Source organism: Lacerta agilis, chromosome 9 (genome assembly GCF_009819535.1).
Source record: "Lacerta agilis isolate rLacAgi1 chromosome 9, rLacAgi1.pri, whole genome shotgun sequence".
Lineage (NCBI taxonomy): Eukaryota > Metazoa > Chordata > Lepidosauria > Squamata > Lacertidae > Lacerta > Lacerta agilis.
In genome coordinates, this window is record NC_046320.1 from 52,495,099 (window position 1) to 52,518,520 (window position 23,422).

General features: G+C 43.7%; 1 protein-coding gene across 1 annotated transcript; it reads left to right on the top strand.

The window, feature by feature from the left end:
- Positions 1-1,136: 1,136 nt before the first annotated feature.
- Positions 1,137-22,832, top strand: PPA2 (inorganic pyrophosphatase 2). The gene is made up of 12 exons (XM_033160540.1): positions 1,137-1,462; positions 4,702-4,766; positions 5,866-5,910; positions 9,085-9,138; positions 9,852-9,971; positions 11,365-11,451; positions 13,111-13,237; positions 17,011-17,138; positions 19,802-19,887; positions 20,845-20,914; positions 21,988-22,027; positions 22,720-22,832. Exons 1-12 carry the CDS (start codon positions 1,261-1,263, stop codon positions 22,746-22,748), a joined length of 1,053 nt encoding a protein of 350 aa, XP_033016431.1. The 5' UTR covers positions 1,137-1,260; the 3' UTR covers positions 22,749-22,832.
- The last annotated feature ends 590 nt before the right edge of the window (positions 22,833-23,422 follow it).

Here is a 23,422-nt window from a genome sequence, read left to right on the forward strand (position 1 = left end):
GTTTTTGTTGACAACTTTAATATTTCTTGTAAACTGCCTAGAGGTTTTACCAGTGCTTTTTAAAAAAAGTTTTAGGGGTACTCTCATTTTGACTCAAGAAAATCACCATTTTATAGTTCAAATCGGGAAAAATAAATACAGTAAATGGACAAAATTACAAAGATTCACAAAATGTTTAGGGGTATGCGTACCCCTGTGTCTCCCCAGAAAAAAGCACTGGGTTTTACTACAAGTCAAGCAGTGTATACATTTTATTAAATTAAAAACATGTTAAGTGCCAGAAAAATCTTAGAAAACAAAAGTAAATCCTATTGACCTTGTGTTATCTGACATATTTTATCCCCCCTTTCCATAGTGATCAAAATACCTTATGTTGTAATTAAAAATAAAACTATACAGCAATATATAGGGAATAAGCATAGGAAGACTGGGAACTTGCCCACAAGTCTGTCAAACTCCAGCACTTTTAATAAGGCAGACTAGAATCCATTGTTTTCAAATTACGATCATGAAATTGGAGAGACAAGGATCCCATGTGTAAATTTTCAAATCCCTCCACGTGCTTTCCTGTAAGCGCACCTGCCTGCGGGGGTTTCAATCATTTGCACTTTCCTCGGAGGAAGCCCACTGAAAACAACTTACATTCGGAAGCTATTATTGTACCGGAAGTGGATACAACGCTCCGTTTTAATCTGCACGCGGCTGTTATCTACGAATAGGTATTTTTGGTTCTCAACTCATTTTGCTATTTCCTGAGGTTGCTCATACTCGGGAAATGCAGAAAAATAGCACAGTGCAACCCGATCTAACGTTAAGTTTTGCACGACTTAAATCGTGCTATTCAGTTACCAGGGACTTCCTCCTAGGTAAACGTGCTCAGGACGGCAGCAGCACGTCTCTCCGCATGTTTACTCGGAAGTAAATTCCCTCCAAACTCCATGGGAAATACTCCCATTGAAGAGTACTGGAAGTGTGGAGCTACGGGGAAGGGACTGGTTTTGCTCCCCCTTCAGGCCTCGGGCTAGGCTGATAAACCAGATCCCCGCCTCGCGGGTTTCCCGCCCCCGCGGGACTACCCACAAGCCCCGCTCCCGGTTTCTAGCTCGCAACCCGTTCCCTACTGATTAACCGAGAAGGTAAAACCAGGCTGCTGGCAAAAGCGGCCGGGCTGCGACTTCAAGGCCGTTTGCTGAGCATGCTCCAAGCTCCACCCGCTGCGCCGCAAGAGGAACTGCGCGGAAAAGCGAGAAAGCACGAAGCATGCGTGCGGGGGCCGGCTTGGGTCGGCTGCTGTGGCTGCCTTGGGCTGTTCAGCGCCACCGCTCTTCGTGCAGGAGAGGGACGCCGGCGCTGCTTCTACAGCCGTGGTTACTGATCTGCCGCTCGCACGGCGGCCTCATGGCTCAGTACGGCACGGAGCAGCGGGGGCAACTCCACTCGCCCGATTTCCGCCTTTACTTTAGTAAGTAGCCGCTCGGCAGGACCCGCGTGGGCAGCGGCGGACGCTTCTTTCGAACGCGCCGGCGTTCTATGGAACGCTGCGGGCAGATTCGCTTGGTTTGATCTTTGTTACATGGCGTTCTAGGGCGGGGCTTCAGCGCCCAGCGAACGCCCGCCCCTCTCCCTCCCTTCTCTGATGGGTGGAATTTAAGAGCAATTAAAACATAAAAATAATAATAAATACAGGGTTCTAGGGTGGGACTCGGGGTGGTTCCGCCCCCTTCCCTTCTGGTTGTACAGTACTGTACTGTAGTTCTAAACGCGTAATGAATTACCGGGCGTCCTAGAGCGGCGTTTAGGAAAGGAATCCTTTCGCGGTGTCGACTGGTTATAATTTAAGATCCTTTGCTGGATCAGATGAGATGTGAATCTAGTCGTTTCCTAGTAGTTGAGTCAATTTGGAGAATGTGGTTGCTGAAGCTTCGTATCGAAATGTCTGCTGTGCGGGTGGGGGAAGGGGCAGTGATTCATTTTCGGGTGCCAACTGGAATCTGCCCTGGCGAGGCTCAAGCTTTACGTTATAATTAAATTACAAAAATCAAAGCCTCATTCAGAATTTGGGCGCGTGGCCTGCCTTGCACTTATAATCACTTTTCGCATGCCACAGCGACAGGGAACTCTGTTCGTAACTCTGAACAACCGATAACCCTACAAAGCGCAAATAGCAAACATATTACATACAGGGGGCAGGTAGTGTAGAGCCAAGGCCACTTGTAGCATCCTGGAGTGTGTATTGGAGGATAAGGCCATCTGGCTACTAGCCATGTTGGCCCTGCTCTGCTTCCGCAGTAGGAGACAGTACGCTTCTGAGTGTCAGTTGTTGGGAACTGCAGGATGAAGGAGCGCTCTGGTCCTGCTTGCCAGTTCCCCACCACAGGTGTCTGGTTGGTCACTGAGAATAGGATGCTCTACTAGATGGGCCATTGGCCTGATCCAACTGTATGCTTAAGCGCATGCAAGATTCACACAGACACATCAGGCAGATTCTTCCATGATAGCTTAATTCTGAAGCAGCCTGTAGCAGTGGGATGAAGCAGCAGTATGTACAGTACTGGAGATCTTCAGATGGGATCAGCTTTTCCAGTTTGGAAACCATATGTGGACTGCCCATGTCTTCTTTGAATTGTGCTCGGAAACGTACTGGGAGCCAATGTAGATCTCTCAGGACCGGTGTTATGTGGTCCCGGCAGCCACTCCCAGTCACCAGTCTAGCTGCCGCATTCTGCAGTAAGATTGTCTTCCATAAACACAGTTGTAACAATGAGTCCATAAGTGACTGTGGAGGCCAATTCTGGATCCACACGTCCTTCAACAGCGGGGATGACTGTTAACATCAACATATATAATGACATATATAATGAGATGTTCTTATCTCATTATACATGACAAAGCTATCTTTAGCCATCTCACCCCTTGCTTTTTCCTTTAGGACTTATTGCAGTCGTTAACAGTCAACAGGTTTTCCACACCCATCAGCCAATCACCCATCCCCACCACCCTTATGAGTAATACCCCTCCTCACTCTCGCACTATATATAAGGGTCTGGTGATTTCTATTTCAGTGTATCTGAAGAAGTGTGCATGCACACGAAAGCTCATACTAAGAACAAACTTAGTTGGTCTCTAGGGTGCTACTGGAAGGATTTTTTTTATTTTTTATTTTGTTTTGACTATGGCAGACCAACATGGATACCTACCTGTGTTAGGTAAGACTGTTCTCCAACTGGAGCGCTCGCAGGCTAGTGTTTCCCAGTTGTCAGTGTTTATACTACATTTTTAAAGATTTGCCTTGAGACAGCCTTTAAACCACTTGTGTTGACCACCAGCATTATGCTTTCCATTTTTAAGTTCGGAATAGAGTAGTTGCTTTGGGAGACGATCATCAGGCATCCGCACAACATGACCAGTCCAACAAAGCTGATGTTGAAGAATCATTGCTTCTACACTGGTGATCTTTGCTTCTTCCAGTACACTGATAATAGTTCACCCATGTATGATGTATGTGGATTGCCCTGTGTGACGTTTGCATGGGTTTTGCTGAGTATACCCGTGCTAGGAAGTCTTGGCCACAGCTAATAATAGTTTCCACTATGCAGTAAAAATAATAGGCCCTGCTTGGGGCCACCGAGAAAGTTCTCACCGAAAAGCTCTTATCTTGGCTTTGTGGGCAAAATCCCCTGGTGAATGCTTGTTATGCAGGCCAGCCCTCTGCATATTTATTCAGAAGTCGGTGGGCCCTGCTTCTGAGTAGACATAGAACTGAGTTCCTAGGAAGGCACACCTTGAATGCTCACTTTTCTCATCGTTGCAAAGTGTGTCCAAGAAGTGTTGCTGCATTTGCAGAGCAGATGTACAACAGCAGCCCTCGTGGTTATAAAGTCCCATGAGAAGACTTGGGGGGGGGGGCATTGCTTAGTGCTGGAGTGCATGAGTTGCGTGCAGAGAGTCCCACATTCAACCACTCCCATTATAGTACCGGTATCTCCTCCTCTGCAAGAGGTACTATAGACTCTCAAGCAATGCAGCAGTCAAAGTCCCAGTCCCAGTGTTGACCTAGTGACTAGCCTCCCATGAAGGTAACTTCATACATTTATATGTAAATCTCCTCTACCATCTGATGAAATGAATCTGCATAAGCACACACAAAGCAGGTAAAGCACTGCAGCAACACCTTCCTATATAGCACGGTTAGCGGTACAGTTCTTTGTGATTTACTTACTGCTTGTAAGGAATGATCCATCAAATGGTGAGATGTGGGCAAGTTCAAACACTAGTTGCTAGTCAGACAACATAGGATCTGCTACCCTATTATCTAGAAAGTTAATTGGATTATTTGGGTTTTTTTATCATTGGTTTCTTAGATCTGAAAATCATGGGGTTGGGGTTGGAGACGAGGCAAGGTTCTAGGTATGCTTGGATGTATATTATTGGTTACTGGCTGTAGAGCAGGAAAGCAACCCAGATTTTAAAGCAAGCTGAAAACTAGTTCTCTGCCCCGATAATGTGAATTGTTTGTGCTTTGAAGAGGAGATGGTTAAAATTGTATTGCCAGTATTTTAGCTGAGCAAGCAGAGTTTATAGCTGAATAACTGCAAACTAGTTTTTTGCACCAAACTAGTTTTTTTGTACCAACAGAGATGCAAGCAATTGTATACACTGCGTGTGTGTATGTGCTTAATAACGTTTTGTTTAATCTTGTAGAGAATTCAAAGGGAAAATACATTTCCCCATTCCATGACATTCCTCTGTTTGCTGGATCAAATGAGGTAATTAACACATGTAACACTCTTTATTTGTTGAAATTGATGGAAGTTGAGATCTTTTAAGGTAAGAATGAGTCTTTCACTTTTAACTTAACTAGTTCTATAGTCACAACTTTTTATTGTCCGGGGGGGGGGGATCATTTCAGCCAAAGTTTGATTTCATCCACATCTCATCAATTCTGAAATTATCAGTGTCATTTTAGTTGTGGTCTTGCACTGGTAGAGGTCAGGAGACCTTGTTAATTGCAATGATCTTTCGGGGCCTCCTTCCTAAAGTAAAATCCACAGCATTGTGTGGGTACCATCCCCCCCCTTTTGCATTATTTGGGCTAACTTTTGTGGTCCACTTGTTACTAAAATCCTCATCCTCATGGTCATCTGATGTATTTTAAATGTGAGAAGCAAAGGTGAATATTCAATACACAAATTCGTTACGCCTTAACTGTGTTATGTGTTTTTGAGAATGTATTTTTTGTTTGGGGGCAGAAGTAGTCAAAGAAGCACAAAGTCTAGAATTATTTGCAAGAATGAGGATTTCCTATTCTGGAAGATAGGACAGTCTGCTGATCCATTCTTTTATTTTTTATATATAGCATTTTATTTTTACAAGAAGAGACCAGGATAGTGCATTCCAAAGCAATCCTCATGATTACAAATCATTACAAATTCAAAGATCAACACATCTCAGGGATAGGGAACATCAGGATGCATTCCAGTCAGGCAAAAATTCTCAAGGTTCGTGCAAGCAAGATTGGCCTAAAGGTCATCAGATAGAGAGGCCTGGAGGGATGCATTTGGGATGCCTGTTCCCCACTCCTACTGTAGATGAGTTGCTCATTCAACAAATATCCACAACCTTTAATTAACATTTTTTGGGGGGAAGAAGGTGTTGAATCTGGTTAGCAAAGTCACAGTGACAACCCTATTCACAGTAATTAGCCAGCAAACTTACAATATTTTTGAATGCTCTGGTGCTGAGCTTGACACCTGCATTCGATTCTGTTCGGTCAACCCACTTTTATCACTTGGCACCATTTTTTTAGACTTGTCTCCTTACGAGTTAGCCTTGTGTATTTACTGATTTTTCTATTTTCCTGTACAGGATAAGGAGATTCCTGCAAAGAGATCGAAGAACAGTGAAAGTGAGGTATGATCACAGAGCCCTTTATTGAGATTATTTGCTGTACCTAGTTTAGCAGGGGAAGGAGAAATGTGGAGTGCTTTTTAAAACTAAAGGCAGCTGATTGTTTTCTGGTGTGTTCAGTTCCTTGCCTTCAAGCCAGGATTGAATAAAATTTGTTGTTGTTGTTCAGTTGTTCAGTCGTGTCCAACTCTTCGTGACCCCATGGACCAGAGCATGCCAGGCACGCCTATCCTTCACTGCCTCCCGCAGTTTGGCCAAACTCATGTTAGTCGCTTCGAGAACACTGTCCAACCATCTCATCCTCTGTCGTCCCCTTCTCCTTGTGCCCTCCATCTTTCCCAACATCAGGGTCTTTTCTAGGGAGTCTTCTCTTCTCATGAGGTGGCCAAAGTACTGGAGCCTCAACTTCAGGATCTGTCCTTCTAGTGAGCATTCAGGGCTGATTTCTTTGAGAATGGATAGGTTTGATCTTCTTGCAGTCCATGGGACTCTCAAGAGTCTCCTCCAGCACCATAATTCAAAAGCATCAATTCTTTGGCGGTCAGCCTTCTTGATGGTCCAGCTCTCGCTTCCGTACATTATTACTGGGAAAACCATAGCTTTAACTATACGGACCTTTGTCGGCAAGGTGATGTCTTTGCTTTTTAAGATGCTGTCTAGGTTTGTCATTGCTTTTCTCCCAAGAAGCAGGCGTCTTCTAATTTTGTGACTGCTGTCACCATCTGCAGTGATCATGGAACCCAAGAAAGTGAAATCTCTCACTGCCTCCATTTCTTCCCCTTCTATTTGCCAGGAGGTGATGGGACCAGTGGCCATGATCTTCGTTTTTTTGATGTTGAGCTTCAGACCATATTTTGCTCTTTCCTTTCACCCTCATTAAAAGGTTCTTCAATTCCTCCTCACTTTCTGCCATCAAGGTTGTATCATCAGCATATCTGAGGTTGTTGATATTTTTTCCGGCAATCTTAATTCCGGTTTGGGATTCATCCAGCCCAGCCTTTCGCATGATGAATTCTGCATATAAGTTAAATAAGCAGGGAGACAATATACAGCCTTGTCGTACTAATTCTGGGCATCAATAAGAGGATTTTGCTACACTTCTTGTCTTGTATCCACTTTATGGTCTCAATTAAATATTCATACATTTCAGCAAAGCCTGTATTTGTCATTGCCACCACTCCAGATGGAATTTAATTCATATTTCAGTAGACAAATGTTTCAAGATACAAATGTCATCACTTGAAAGTTCTCAGATACCCTTTTTGTGTCTCTTTTAAATGGGCAACTTTTTTTTTAAAAGAAGTAAATCCATCTGCCTATAGCAGGGATGCCCAACTTCCAAGAGACTGTGATCTACTCACACAATTAAAAGCTGGCAGTGATCATTAGATCGCTAATGAAACAGTCAGCCTTTCAGCAGGAGCTCTGACTTCTGTTCTAGCCATCTGGAGGACGGGGAGGGGGAGGGGCTGGATGGAAGAGCCAGTGATCGACCACAATCAACCAAAACCTCCTGGGGATCAACCAGTAGATTGCGATTGACCTGAACACCCATGGCCTAGAGCAATATTTTTCTGGAAGATAGCTATATTTTTATGTAGTACCTTGGTTAGCAGTATTTCCATGGGCCCTGTGAAACATCTATAGACAGAGTATGGTATAAACTAAGAAATTGTTTAATTTTAGGGGATGTTTACATCTGGCACACATCAGCCATAGACCATGAAGACTGCCTTATAGGATGAAAGTGACAGGCAGATCTGAGTTGTTTTTCATGGGGCACCAGTGGAAGAAACTGCTTGGTCAAATACAGCGATTCTGATGACTGCATAGATTTATACCTCTGGTTGGTAGTGTCATGGCTGTTTATGGAGAGGTAGAGGGGGAGAGGAAAGGCAGCTGTGAGGGTCATGTGGTGCAAACACACTGGGAAAGCTAGTCTGGTGCTCCTGCTGGTATGTTTGCACCACACCAGCATCTCACAGCACTTTCCTCCTCCCTCTCTACGTACCATTAACACCAGTGATGTGACCAGCGAACATTCAGGCGAACATCTCTGCCCACGCCTGTGATGATGAACCAGATGACCAGCATGGCAAATTAATCCACAATGTTCTTGATAGCCTGGTTGCTAGGCCCTGCTTATTATATTAGAGCTTTGCCCACATGTTTGTAGCCAGGCGTGTTCGTGCTGCAGAATGAAGTTCCAGAAAAGTGTCATCAATTCATGGGCAGCCCTGCATAACACGGGGGGAATCTGAATCTTTGAATGGTCCTTCATGATTGAAAAAGTAAATCCATGCAAAGAAACTTAACTCATCGCCATAGGCAAAATGGCTGATGCAGGGCTGTCCCACAAAGCCACGTCATAGCTATTTTTACAGACTTGACGGAGTGGGCCTGGTAAACTTCTTTAGGAAGCACATTTCAGAATGAAGAGGAGCCATCTTTCTCCCATGTGTGCAGAGTTTTTAGGTGGAAGAGCGCTCAAAAACAACACACATGGACACAGCCACACGCACCCTGGCCTGTAATGGTACAGTCAACTTGACTCCCTCACTGTTCTATCACCTTATTCAGCTAGCCTGAATCCACATTCACACCATGCATTTAAAGCACCAAGATACCACTTTAAACAGTCATGGCTTCTCCCCCCCCCCTTCAAGAATTATGGGAGCTGCAGTTTAAGTGTGCTGAGAGTTGTGAGCGGGACCCTATTCCCCTCCCAGAGTGGCTTAACAATCAATGCCTCTTTACAGGGAACTCCTGAGAATTGTTGCTCTATCGGGAAAATTGTGGGTTTGCAGCAACTCACAGCACCATTAACTTACTATACCTCCCAGAATTCTTTGGGGGAAGCCATGACTGCTTGAAGTGGTATTGTAATATTGTATGGTGTGAATGTGGTCCTCGTTTGGAGGTGGGCCGTATTGGCCAATGGGCCGCTCTAACCGTGTTTAGGAAGGGGAGGGACTGTGATGGGCAAGCATGAAGTCTTGAGGCCGGCTCCCAGCTGGCCAGCCATTGCCAGCAGAGAGCTAGCACTGTGTTTCCTTTGACCCTGAAGAGTATGATAATAACCATGGTTGCTCTGTGCTCATTCTCTGTATATTTGTGTCTGTTTTCCATTGATTTCTTAGTTGTTCCTTCCCACCCGCTTTTTCTTCTTCTGTTAAGGTTGTACTTAACATGGTTGTAGAAGTGCCTCGCTGGACGAATGCTAAAATGGAGGTAACCGTGGACAGCAGCTTGCAAAAAAGTAATACAAGTGGAACTTGGCAAAAGTTTGTGGTGGTGCATCTTAAGGCCCGAAAAGGATTCTTTTGATGAGAGTATAAGATAAATAGTGGAACCCCGGGTTACGCACGCAATCCATGGTTACGCACGCAATCCGTTCCGGGTCGCCATGCGTAACGCGGGTGTGCGTAACTCGAACGCATGTAACCCCCCCCGAAAAACCGGAAGTCGAGCGATTTGAGCGCTTCTGTGCATGCGTGAAGTGCGCAGAAGCGTTCTGCGCATCCGGCGGTTGCACGCACTCTCACACACTCCGGCAAACACTTCCGGGGTGCGGGAGTGTGTATCCCGAACGTACGCAACACAGAGCATACGCAACACAAGGTATGACTGTATAAGTTGTCAATGACTTGAACACACCAAAAACAGCATTTTAAATAAAGCATCCCTTAAATGGAAATATGCATTTAATATCACTTGCCCTGGCATGTCAAGGGAATTCCCTAACCCACCCCAATATTTCTATCACCGTAAACAAATATGTTCAATGTACTGTTTCTCTCACTTTGGGAGATGGGGCAAATATGTAAAGCTTGACGCTTTGTTGTGTTGTACGCTATGGGGATAATCAGTTGAATCATTTTACAGTAACCCTCCTTTCCCCTTCCCTCCCAAATCTCTCCTCTTCATTTTGCAACATGTTCCAGATTGCCACAAAGGAGCCATTGAATCCCATTAAGCAAGATGTAAAGCACGGCAAGCTGCGATACGTGGCAAATATATTTCCCCATAAGGGCTATATTTGGAATTACGGGGCCTTCCCTCAGGTAATCTGGTGTCCTCCCCCCCCCCCCCCCGGTGAAAGTTTTCTGTCGTCTCAGTAAAGTCAAGTCGTAAATCTTGTAAATTTTTATGATTGCAAAGTGGTTGCATGGAAAACAAAGGTGTTCAGGAGGCTTGTGCATTGGCTAGCGGGCTGGGGAGACATTATGTCACAATATTTGCCCATTAGTTTTGAGAAGTACCTGCATTTAAAAGCAGAATGTATGTGTTTCTGGGAAAATAGTCATGCAGGCCATTGCTTGTGTAGGCTCATAGTGGTCTGGTTCACATAGAATTGTAGAGTTGGAAGGAGCCCCAAGGTCATCAAGTCCAACTACCTGTAATGAAAATCTTTTGCCCAACATGGGGCTTAAACCCACAACTCTTCAGATTAAGAGACTTATCATACTACTGAACCATGGTTTACTAAATCATGTCTTAGCATCATGTGTGAACCCAGTCCAGTAGCTTAACTATGGTTTATCAACTATGGTTAATGGTTGCCCATTATCCAACATTTGTAGCCGATTTATAAAACTTAGGTAACATTATCCTCATCTTGGCATTTTGTGTGAGACTGGACCTCCTCCTCAATTACGGTTAAGGAGTTGTCATGTCCCCAAAGCTATAGATCCACAACAAAGTGCAATTTTCCTGGCTTTTCCTCCTTTAATGGATGAACCCAATAAACCAAAATTTAAGTCATCATCTGCCAGATGTTTCAGTTTTAACTATATTAACTATATTATTATTAACTATATATTAACTATGGTTACCCTTAATAATGGTTAACATGCACCATGGCTTAATGTTATGTGTGAACCAGGCTAATGTCCAGGGGATTTTCTGCATAATGCATTTATGTTATATTCAAAACTTTGGGCAGATGGTGAATAGCATTGAAGTGGAGGTGGGACAACTGCTGGCCTATTGTGTGTTATATGGATCTGTTCCTTAGCACTGATATTCATTCATTATATTTTTGCCCAGGACTTTATGTCAAAACACACACACCCATCCTGATTATAGCTTCACAGTACCTTATAAGAGAGGGTTCTTACTTTTCTACAGCAGAGTGAAGATTTGGCCCAGATCTCTACCCTAGCCAAACACCCTGTAACATGTGCCCCTCGCCCCCAGAAATTGTTGGACTCTACTCCTACTATACCTGACACTTGGAGCCACACATCATCTGGAGGGCCACAGGTTCCCCTGTATTATTTGTTGGTGACACCCGTATGCCATGGTCTCAAGGGAAATGATAGTCACTATTAAACCTAGTCCATGCAAGAAGCATGGCTCTTTATTTTTGGAATCTCTGTAACCCGTACAGACCAGTAATAAGGCAAACATTGATCACCAGAGCTGAAATTCGAGATCTTTCCTTGCTTTCAACAGACTTGGGAAGATCCCAATCACAAAGATGATAGCACAGGGTGCCATGGTGACAACGATCCCATTGACGTCTGCGAAATTGGTTCCCAGGTCTGTGTTAACTACTTGCTCTAGATTTTAATCCAATGTTTTAACTGTTTATTTTCTATTATGAAGTAGGAGAGTAGGCTGCAGCAGTTCGACTGGGAGATAGGGATCAAAACCTTAGTTTAGACCCGTGGTACCTGCAACCAAATATTGCAGCGTTTCATTTTACCTATACAGGGTTCATGCCAGCTAGCTATAAGCTAGCTGTAAAAGCTCAAAGAAGTCCAGCAAGACATTTTCCTTCATCCCTCCTGTTTTCCATTCTTCCATTCCAGATGACGCTTTACACTCTTGTTTCCACTAAGCATCTGCAATGAATAGGTGGTGTTTGTTTGTTTGTTTTGCACTTCTGCAAACCTTGGGGTTCCCTCAGCACCCTAATACCTCTCTCAACCCCATTTTAGCTCTAGTACTGTTGGTACTCACCACTTGAGTTTGCTATTAGAAGGAGCGATGCTGAGACCTTGGGAGGTGAAACAATACCCCTGATGCGGTAGAAGCAGGCTGGAAAATTAACATGCCTAGGAAAGAAACTAGGACATAGCTGGGGGGGGGGGGGAACACCAATTGTGGAGTCTTTCTTCTTTGCAGTACTCTTTTAATTCAGAAGCTCGTCTTCAGACTTTCAAAAATGTATAAAAGTCTTGCAAATGTGTGTTGGAGGTGTGGAGCGGAAAATGGAGATTTTATGCATATGTGGTGGAGGTGCCGAAAAAGTAAAGTATTTTGGGGGGAGATATACGACGAACTGAAAAAGATGATGACAATCTCTTTTACTAAAAGACCGGAGACGTTTCTGTTAAATATGATTGATAAAGAGATACCAAATAAATTTAAGGAAGTCTTCTTATATGCAATTGCAGTGGCCTGATTAGTAGTTGCAAAAGGATGGAAACTGCAAGATGCACCAAAAGTCGTTGACTGGCAAATTAAACTACAAGAACTAGCTGAGATGGCTCTACTTACAAATAGCATTAGAGGAAATAATAAGCAAAAATTTATTGGAAAATGGGAAGTTTATAAAAATTGTGTGTTAAAATACAATAAAAGTTGTGTTAGCATGCCAGCATTTGAGGGATAAGGGAAGGGAAGCAAGATAAAGGAAAGACAGTGGAGTAATTAAAGTTTGAAGAATGTACTGGATAGTAAGCATACGAGAAATTGCTGTGTTGTAAACATTCAAGTGAAACCTAGTCGTAGCAAAGGGATTTGTCAGAAAGTCGGACTAGAAGATTCAGAAATAATGAATATTACGATTAAATAGATCAGATTGTGTGTTTTTTTTCTTTTTTCTTTTTTCCCCCTTTAAAAGATTATTATTATACACACACACACACACACACATATATATATATAAATTTTATTTTATTTTTATTTTATTTTTTATTTTTTCTCTTTTCTTTCCTTTTCTATTAAAAAAGGATTGGGTAAAAGGTAATCGGTCCAGAAGGATGAAAGTAAGACACAAACAACCAATTAGTACTGTATGCAATTTTATTAAAATTTTGTATTGCTTTGAGTTGGTTTGGGTAAATGGCTGGATAAGATATGTATTTTTATTTGATATGTACTTGTTATTTGTCAACTTGATTTTTCTCATTTCTTGTAAAATAAAACTGCAAAAAAAAAAAAATTCAGAAGCTCGTCTTCTGTGCTTTTAAGGTTCGAACGCTCGGTGAGGTGGTTCCGGTGAAGGTCCTTGGAGTTCTTGGTCTTATTGATGAAGGAGAAACTGACTGGAAGGTCCTTGCTCTCAGTGTGGATGACCCAGAATCACAGAAGATTCATAGTAAGCATTTTTAACCTCTCTGTTAAATCACCCATTGCACCTAATCTACAAACATCCTGTGTTTTAACTGTCATTGTTAGGAACCTTGAGAATTGTGAGGCTGTATTGTTCTTAACACTCGATTGGGAGCTGCCCAGAGTGGCTGGGGAAACTCAGCCAGATGGGTGGGGTATAAATTATTATTATTATTATTATTATTATTATTAAGCACTGAAGATTGCAAGCAGAACTTTCTCAGCTTTGCCACCAAGCTACAATTTGCAGTGTTTGGGATCAAAGCCATTATAGCTAAAGAGGTTAAAAATTGGCTTGAGTTTGTGTTTATTAGATCCGAGTTGCTTTGTGAGGTGTGAAGGCTTTTGAATCTGTTACATAGAATTCCTAACCAATCTTTTAATGGTGTGACTCTTTCCAGTATATATAATACCCATCATTCTTGTTACTATGTTGACGTTTGGTACCTTAAACAGTAACATAATTTATTATGGCATAAGTTACCATGGACTAGAGTCCACTTCTTCAGATGCATAGCCTTGAGCTATGTGTGGATGCAGGTGAGAATTGTAAACAGAATTGTAAATCGGAGGGAAATGGAAACGCTTAAAGTACGCACAGTGATAATCGCAATATTAACAGCTGCCATTTTGGGGGGAATACGTATCTTTATTCTTTTCAACCTGAAAGCCACTTCCTCCAAGTTTTTAAGGGACTCCAGTTGATCCACCAATTTTATGGACAGGGATGACATGGCCCCTGAACTTCATGCTCCGGATTATTGCAATGTGGTCTATGTGGGGTTTCCCTTGAAGATGACTAGGGAATGTCAATGGATCCAGAATGCAGTAGGAAGATTTCAGCTGGGTTTCTATCTACGTAGATCTCACATAACCCTTATTTTAAAACAGCTACACTGTATGCCAGATCATTTTGGGCCCAATTCAAGACGCTCTTGTTAGTGTTTAAAGCCCTAAACGACTTAGGCCTGTCTGAAAAAGCCCTCTCAAGGGACCATCTTGATAGTTCCTGTACCTTCAGAGGCCTGGGGATGGGTGGCCGGGGAGAGGGCCTTCTGAATGGCAGCTCCAAATTGTGGAACTCCCTCAGAGGTGTGTCTGGCACCTTCATTGTACATCTACTGATGAATGCTGAAGATACACCGCTTTACCCTGGCTTTTTGACACTTGAGGTGGAGAGCCAGTGTGGTGTAGTGGTTAAGAGCGGTGGACTTGTAATCTGGGGAAACGGGTTCGCGTCTCCGCTCCTCCACATGCAGCTGCTGGGTGACCTTGGGCTAGTCACACTTCTTTGAAGTCTCTCAGCCCCACTCACCTCACAGAGTGTTTGTTGTGGGGGAGGAAGGGAAAAGGAGAATGTTAGCCGTTTTGAGACTCCTTCGGGTAGTTATAAAGCGGGATATCAGATCCAAACTCCTCCTCTTCTTCTTCTATATTGTTAGAACCCACCTGGTTTTATGTTTGCAAGTTGTTTTGATCTGTGCTTTAATATTGTAACCTGCTCTGGGACCTATATTATTGCTATTAGTGTTCAATTCTCAGGGTTTTTTTCAGGTGCGAAACCAGAAGCATTAACCCCCCCCCCTTGTGTACTGTATTGGTTCTCCACAGATAGTGTTTAAAATATGTTGAGCAGCAAGGAAGATTTATGAATGCATTGGAGTGAATTTGAATAAACATTCAATACTGAGCAGCTTGAAACGTGTGTGAGCTTCCTTCCCCCCTCCCCCCCCTTGCAAAACATTGCAAATGCCTTTATATGGTCTGAAGTGGTGCTTCCTGTAAATGTTTAGAAGATGTCATTAAAAACATATGTCCTCTTCCCACAGGCTCCCCCCCCCCGAATGCGTGCTGCAAATTGGGTGTGTTAGCTTTGCTAGAGAAAGAAAAAGGGAGAGGGAGAGGGGAAATACCCACACACTCATGTGGAGACACACACATGCACACAAAGTAGTTATGTACAAATTGTTTCTCTTGGTGCCAGTCCCGGTAGAGTTGGGAACTGGCATTCGGTTGCTCAAGGCTGCTTTCATGGGTTCATCAGACACACGTGCCAATTCACATAAGTGATCCAACTAGCCCAGCGTTGTCTGTTTTGACTGGCACCAGCTCTCCAAGATCTCGCTGGGGCTGAGGGGGTGGGGAAGGAGCCCAAAAACATCCGGAACACCCCTCCCCCCTGTTCTTCACGATCCTTTAACTGGTGATGCCAGAGAAGAGCCAGTGGGTCAGTGGTAGAGGGCATGCTTTGCATGCAAAAGGTCCTGGTATTCCCAGATAGGGTTGGGAGAGATCCTGGTCTGGAACCCTGGAGAGCTGTTGCCATCCATTGTAGACAATACTGAGCAAGATGAGCCAGTGGTTTGACTCTGTATCAGGCAGCTGCTTATGTCCACATGAACTTTGAATCTCCTGTGTGCTCTGCGTTTGAGTGATGGTACTTCCTCATTATGGAGGAAGCGGGTCCATTATTCATCTTGGAGGCACTTTAAGGCTTGCCAGGGAGGTGTGTGTGTGTGTGTGTGTGTCAGTGTCAGTCATAGCTCCCTGCTGCTCAGTGGCATAGCGTGGGTTACTAGTGCCCAGGGCAAGGCAAGTATCCTCAGCACTGCTCGCTGATAAGCTGGAACGAAGGGTCAATAGCTCACAGCACCTTATGAGCATTGGGCATGGCGGAGAGTGAGATGGGGGACTGGTCAGGAGTGGGGTATCTTTCTGAAACCCATACAGAGGGTGCCCAAATCTGCTCCTCAGTCTACCCATGCGAACATTGGGAGATTTTCTGTGTGAGGAGGAAAGAGCGCTATTTTTTATCATTACTACTTTCTCTCTTTTTTCCTCTTGAAATTTTGCTCCCCCACGAATTTTGCACCCTTTGGCACTGCCCACACTATGCCTGTGCCGCTGCTGTCTCAGACAGAATTGAGCCATCATGTATAAAGCATGCCTTATTCTTTCGACAACAGTGGAGCAGTAGTTGCTGTGAAAGTTTGCCGCAAGATTCTTATGGTTGTGTTCTAGTGAGCCTCCATGCCAAATCAAGAAAATATACGGAGCTTCTGTCTCTCAACAGGGCGATGCTGTACCTCTGCAAATTGGTGGAACTGCCTCCTGAGATACCAAAAAGGAGCAGTCTCTAGCTCTTCTGGACTCCAGCTCCCATCAGCCCCAGTCAGCATGGTCAATAGCCAGGGATGATGGGAGTTGTAGTCCAAAACAACTGGCAGGCACCAGTTTGTGGCAGGGGAACCTGTGGCTCTCCAAATGCTGTTGGACTACAACTCCCATCTTCCCTGGCCGTCAGCTATGGTGTCTGGGACTGATGGAAGTTGGAGTCAAACAACATCTGGAGGGCCACAAGTTCCCCATCCTTGATTTGGAGTGCAAAACCAGTGCAATAAATTACATAGACTTCCAGTAGTGTTCGTTTTCAGAATCAATGTGTACATTTATGGCACAGTAACTGAAATTATATACAATGCACGGTATCTGTTGTGCATCCAGAACTCTTAGCAAGCAGGGACTAACCCATAACCCATTCACTTTAGTTTTACAGAAACCTCCATGCACTCACTCACTGAAATGAATCAAATTGTTTCTATTTGTGGGGTGTGTTTTATTGGAGACCTTGCAGATGTCATCTTGTAGACCAGTGGAAGCACTTGCATGTACATTTAGACCCTATGGAGTTGGGGCAAATTGGGATATAGCGCTATTTTGTGCATAAGTATAGATACCTGTTTTTCTAACCCTTTGCAGATATTGATGATGTCCGGAAGTTCAAGCCAGGTTATCTTGAAGCTACGGTTGACTGGTTCAGATTATATAAAGTTCCTGATGGGAAACCAGAAAACCAGTTTGCTTTTAATGGCACTTTTAAAGACAAGGTGAGGTACTTCCTTGTGAAAGATGACAGATTTGCTAATGGTTCTTGTTGAAATTGTACTCTGTGGAATAAAACTTTCAGAAGAGTTCTGGAATCTCATGCAAAAAAAGGTTGGGCATCTCCAGAGTAAACTTTTATTTGTGTTAAAAATGTACACCTGATATTTCACCTTTATAGTTCCATGCTCAGCTATGGAACAAGAAGTATTGAGCCTCACCATGTAGTCTCCAAGCTCAATATTTGGAGGAGAATTTCATAAAAGTCTCCCCAATACTAGCAATTCATGTTGGACTCTGAAAATGCTTCTGTAGGGTGCACCAAGGATGACGACCCTCTGGCCCTTCAAGTCCCTCTGCCCAACGCTCAGGACTGCCCCCAAGTCACACCTCCTTCGCCACCCTCAAGTGACTTTGGCTGTCTGGAATGTGTACTTGCAGTGTGATGATGCCTCTTGCTTTCCTGGTTGTGGGGGGCAGAGAGAAATTGATGGTGTAGAAACCTCTGACTTTGGTGCAGCTGAATTGTAGCCTACTAAACCGCTGGCTTGGCCACTCTGCCCAGCCCAATTTCCTCTCTGGCAACACTTCTGTGAAGTTATGAATTGAAGGAGAAAAATGTATGAGTTAGGTTTTAGGGAGCCCTGATAGGACCCTGTAGGAATTAAGAGTGGGGATCATTGCAGATCCCTGCATAGTTTATATTGCAGCACGTGATTTTCTTTCAACTTCAAATCAGGGATGGGGATCCAGATGTTGTTGGACTCAAGCTCCCCATTGCCGGGGATCAGGGATGACAGAGGCAGTCCATCAACATCTGCAGGGCCTCTAACATCTGTTAGTCTGTGCAGATGTGCCCAATAGATTTTAGCTGGGCTAAAGCAGAAGTACAGTAGTTAACACACAGGATGTGGGCCAAATCTGGCCTGCCAAGCCACAAGAAGTGACCCTCCAGCCCTTCCCCTCTCTCCAGTTTTATCACTCCATTTTGCCAGATAATAAATCTTCCTGTCTGTCTTGAGGGTGATTTTTTTTTATATACATAAAAGAGCTCTTTATCTCCCTATGGAGGATCTCTGAAGAATGTTCTGAGTGATCCTTCGTCTCTGATTTCTGCACTCATCGTCACAAGCACTGAGATCTGAGATAAGCCCCTGCTGCATGTTCTGTAAGAGTACAAGACAGTGTTTTCTTCCTCTCCAGTGCTGGAGTGTGGGGAGGGTTCAAACCCTGCCTTTTTCAACAGATCCATTGATGGTGGATGGGAAGGCTACCAATGCTGACTTTGACTATGTGCATGTGCGCAAATGTCTTTGTATTTGTGATCATATGCAGGCGTGTAGGTCAAAGGGATGGAACAACTCACCTTTGAGGAGATTTTACAGCATTTGATACTTTTTAGTTTAGGGGGAAAGGCAAGCAAGGCGAGGAACATAATACAGTAGAGGTGGCATGGAGAACGTGGAGAAGGCTTTCCCACCTCTTTCATAATCCTTGAGCTCGGGGACATTCAGTGAAGCTGAAAGCTGGAAGATTTGGGACAGATAAAAAGAAAGGACTTCTTTAAACTATTGAACTTGCTCCCCGCAGGAGACAGTGATAGCCGCTATCTTGGAGGAGGACACAAATTCTTGGAGAAGATGGCCTCTAGCCATAATGGCCATGCTCTGCCTCCACAGTTGGAGGAAGCAGTACTTTGCTGGAAGCCACAGGAGGGGAGTGGACTCTTGTGCTCGAATTCTGCTTTCCCACAAGCCCCTGGGTGGCCACTGTGAGAAAAGGATGCCGAAATAAATGGGCCATTGGCTTGATGCAGCAGGCCATTGTGGTCAGCAGTTGTCAGGGTTATAAGCAGATTTCGAAAGGTTGTGACGACAGCAACAAGAAAGGGGTCCAGTTAGTCTTGTAGACAGTTCTGCTGCTGTAACTTAGGATGTTTTGGAAGAAAAGCCACCTTGTCTTCCCAGTGCCTGCAACTTACAAATAATTGCATGGTCGTTTGAAAGTGCATTGTTGTCAGCTCGTTGACGGTCTGCAATGTTCTCCTTCTTTCAGGCCGGGGGAAGCTACCAGATCTCAGTTATATTCTCAGACTGACCTTAATAGACACTTTCCAACTGTTTTACTGAGGTCCAGGGAGGGCTGTTGCCAAAACAGCTGGCGTTTAAAAAATTAAGCATCTGCTGAAAAGCTTTGCCTAGAGCAGAGCCAAGGCATGAACTGAATTATTTCACTCTCTGTTTGAACTGGCTTGGAGAGTCTTCTCAAAACCGTTCTGGGAATGCTAAAAGGGGTTAGTCTTTCCCCAAATATGGCTTAGTTCCCATGGCCTGCATGAAACATAGCTGTGCTCAGGCCATTCCATTCTTATGAAATGCGCATTCTCATTGCTGGTGTCGTTCCCCCCCCCCTTTCTACTTTTTTGGGAGCAGATCATTGGTTTTTTGGAAGTTTCTACAGTGTTTGGTCTGAATTGGAGGAGGTTACAGCTTCTTATTTTTAGAATGGAAGTGGCTTAGCAAATGTATTGGGGTGTTCCAAGCTCTTGTTCAGCCTGTAGTCTTAAGTGTTCTCTTGAGTTCCTGTTTTGTTTTGCAAATCATACGATGTAACATTGATTTTAAAGAAGGGGTGGAATCACACCTGATTTTCATTTTTTTAAAAACAGGCATTTGCTTTTGAAATCATTCAATCCACCCATGAGTATTGGAAGGCTTTGCTTCACAAAAAGGCTGATGGAGGTGCCATAAAATGGTAAGCATTCACTTGACACCCTGATGTATTGAAATCCAGTGTGAATTAATGCAAAATTGACATGGGTGACTTTTATTACAGTGGTTGCCTTTCTGTTCCTGAAGATCACTTCTGCGTACTGCCTTTGTTGGCAATTTCACTTAAATAAAATAATTAAGTCACAACCGCACGAGCCCTGTAGATTATTCAGTAATTAAAACGTAGTAACGGCTCAAAAATAAATTGGCCTGTAATCTCCCACTTGTAATTTTGCTCACAAAAAAAAAGGAAAACCTTGGCTTTTGCTTGAGGATATATTGAGTTTCTTGACTTTGCTCATTCTAGGGCCTCATCTGCACCAGATGAGCACTATGATGCTGCTTTTAACAGTCATGGCTTTTCCCAAAGAATGCTGGGAACTGTAGTTTGCTAAGAGTGCTGAGAATTGGTAAAGGGACCCCTGACCGTTAGGTGCAGTCGTGTCCGACTCTGGGGTTCCGGTGCTCATCTCGCATTACTGGCCGAGGGAGCCAGCGTACAGCTTCTGGGTCATGTGGCCAGCATGACAAAGCCGCTTCTGGTGAACCAGAGCAGTGCACGGAAACACCGTTTACCTTCCCGCTGGAGCGATACCTATTTATCTACTTGCACTTTGACATGCTTTTGAACTGCTAGGTGGGCAGGAGCTGGGACCGAGCAACGGGAGCTCACCCCGCCATGGGGATTCGAACCGCCGACCTTCTGATCAGCAAGCCCTAGGCTCAGTGGTTTAACCCACAGCGCCACCCGCGTCCCATCTGAGAATTGTTAGGAGGCTCCTATTGCCCTCATAATTCGCAGAGTTTCCTGGGAAAGTGGGGTTAATGGTTAAACTACTCTGGGTACACACCAGCTTCTTATGTTCCTTACCGTTCACGTTTTCTGTCATAGCACTTGACAGTCACTCCCCAGTTGTTGGTAAATCTGTTCTGTTTTCAGCACCAACACCCAGCTGGATACCAGTCCATATTGCTGCAACGGCGAGGAAGTCCAAGCTATTGTGCAGTCCGTAAGGGAATTTTTTTACATCCCAATTCTTAAATGTATGTCATTAATTGAAGCATAAAGTTTCCAAATGTGCCGCGAGGTGTAAATCAAAGGAAAGACTTGGCTTGAAAATTAAATGGAGAACACAGGTAGGGTGTTTGGGTGTGATGGAGGGAATGGGGGACCAGGAATCTAGGTGGCAAGGGGTAAAAATATTTTGCAGCTTTAAGTACTGTTTTCTTTACCATTTCTCAATCTGAGTAATTCCATTACCAGTCAGGCAGGAAAAGATAAAGTTTGTGTGTGTGTGTGTGTGTGTGTGTGTGTGTTAGAAAGAGAGAATTATTTAAAAGATTATTTTCGGTCCATCCACATGTTTCCATTTTCTTTTTTAAGAACACAAAGACTTAAGCAAAGGAGCTAAAAATATCAGAGCCTGCTTTCCCCCTAAAAACGAAGCCTCGCGTCCTGATCTGTTTATAAATGGGCTTTGCCAGCTGCAATGATTGCATTAGTTACGTCGAGAGTTTTCCGCCGCCCCCAGGAGTGTTCCCAGCTATTTAGCCAGCTGATTTTTAACTATTAATGCACTAAAGTGCCCATTTTGTAAACTGAGTCATGGCAGTTGTGCAGATGCAGCCCGTACAAGGAAGCTTCTGTTTTCTGTGAAGAATCTAATCCAGGCTTTCAGAGACTCGTCTTCCCCCACTTTTGATTACGGCAGAATGCATAGTGCATATTCAGAATGTATAGTGCATGCTTTAAATGTGTTTTAAAAGTATGGTGCCTTTCAGTGCAACCTTTTTATTAAATGAAATATATGCTTGTTTTGTTTCTGTTTTTAAATCCCTACTCAAAGTCAGACCCTTTTTGTGTGTCAGCTTAGCCCCCAAGTTGCTACACCCTTCTGCAATTAACCCTAAATGTATGCAACTGAATTAATTGCAAGTTCTCCTTTTGTCGACCGCTGCCTCCCCTTCCCTAGTTTCCCCTAGTGTCGAATTTTTGATGTATAAGCTTGTTGGATCAGAGACATCTCGCTTTGCACGTTGGTGATGCAAAGTAAATAAATGCAGTTGACTGTTCTTTCTGTAGGTTCCATCCCCTGCAGAAGACTATCCTGTTTCCAAAGAAGGTAAGACCCATTTTTCCAGGCTTCTTCATCCCACAGCTGAAGCCTGCCTATCAACCACACATGTGATAATTTACACTCCTTGTTCAATGCCACATACAGTTTTGTTCTGGCTGAAAACAATATGATTGTGAAATTGTGTCCTGTGGTCCTGTTTTCTGTGACCTGACTTGAGCAAGTTGGATAGCCCCCCCCCCAAAAAAAACCCCACTGGAATGGTGGCACGAGACGTTTGCACACCACCTCTAGAACTGGAATTCTTCTTAAAGGAAATTCAAAATATCTTGTAGTAGGTTTTATGCAACTGAGCATATGTTATTATATCAGCGTCTTTGCTCCTTCTTGCTACTTGTAAGCATTGCTAACTGCTGGACATCTGCTAAGCATAAATATTTAGCAGATTTGTGAGATCAGGTTGGCACAAACCTGGTTGGGGGGGGGGAGAGGCTTCTGCTAGAAATTAAAAACATGTCTGTTTCCCTGCCCCTTCATGCTTGTTCCTGATGTTATGCTTTATGTTCTTAACATTTTCTAAGTTGCTTGGAGAAACGTCCTGCAGCAAGCAATTTATAAACTGAACGAATAATTATATATTGATTCATACACAGACAGCAGTGGTCTGTGTTTGAGTATTCTGTCCTTTTAACGAACAGCCCAGTAATGAATAATACTTGTTCTGTTTTTTTTTCTTTTAGTTGATAAGTGGCATTTTCTCAGGCAGTGATCATGAGCGTTCCCTGAAGTCAGTCTGTGCCATCTATCTACATCTATCTATCTTCTTTAAACACATTCATTTACTCTCTCTCTCTCTCTCTCTCTCTCTCACACACACACAATTAAAAAAAATATGCAAGAGAATGTATCACCAAATGGATTCTAAAGATACAAGTCTACATGTGCTGTGCAAATTTCTATCATGTAAATAAAAGCAGTGATTTTACATTCTCTTTGTCGTATTTTGTGTACGTGTGCGTAAAATTTTAGATTGTTAGCTAAAATACACTTTTAACCAACTCTACCATTAGGTAGATGACTGCAACCTCCCTATGTGTGCTTTACAAAGCAGACTGTCTTTTCTGCCTTGCCCCACTTCTATTTTATTTTTTAGACAGAGCAGTTAGGACTGTCGACAAACATCGCCTTCTCCGAGCCTTCCTTCACCATCCATGCCCCCCTCCTCAAAACGGTTGTACCCAAGTGTGCTGGCCTAAATAACTCTGAAACAGCCCTGTCACAAATTTTGCACTTTAGTACAGGCAACTCCTGTTTTAGGCGCAACCGATTTGTGCGCAATTACGCACACAGCGCCGTACCCAGAAGCGACCCGAAAATGTCATAAAGATGTCCCTAAAATAGTGGGATGGGGGCGGGGCAGAACAGTTTTTTAAAAAAAGTCTT

Bases quoted from the DNA above. Each gene is read 5' to 3' on its own strand.
- PPA2 (XM_033160540.1), top strand. From the start codon at position 1,261: ATGCGTGCGGGGGCCGGCTTGGGTCGGCTGCTGTGGCTGCCTTGGGCT. The intron at 1,463-4,701 runs GTAAGTAGCCGC...TTAATCTTGTAG, and splicing joins CGATTTCCGCCTTTACTTTA to AGAATTCAAAGGGAAAATAC. The intron at 11,452-13,110 runs GTCTGTGTTAAC...TGTGCTTTTAAG, and splicing joins TCTGCGAAATTGGTTCCCAG to GTTCGAACGCTCGGTGAGGT.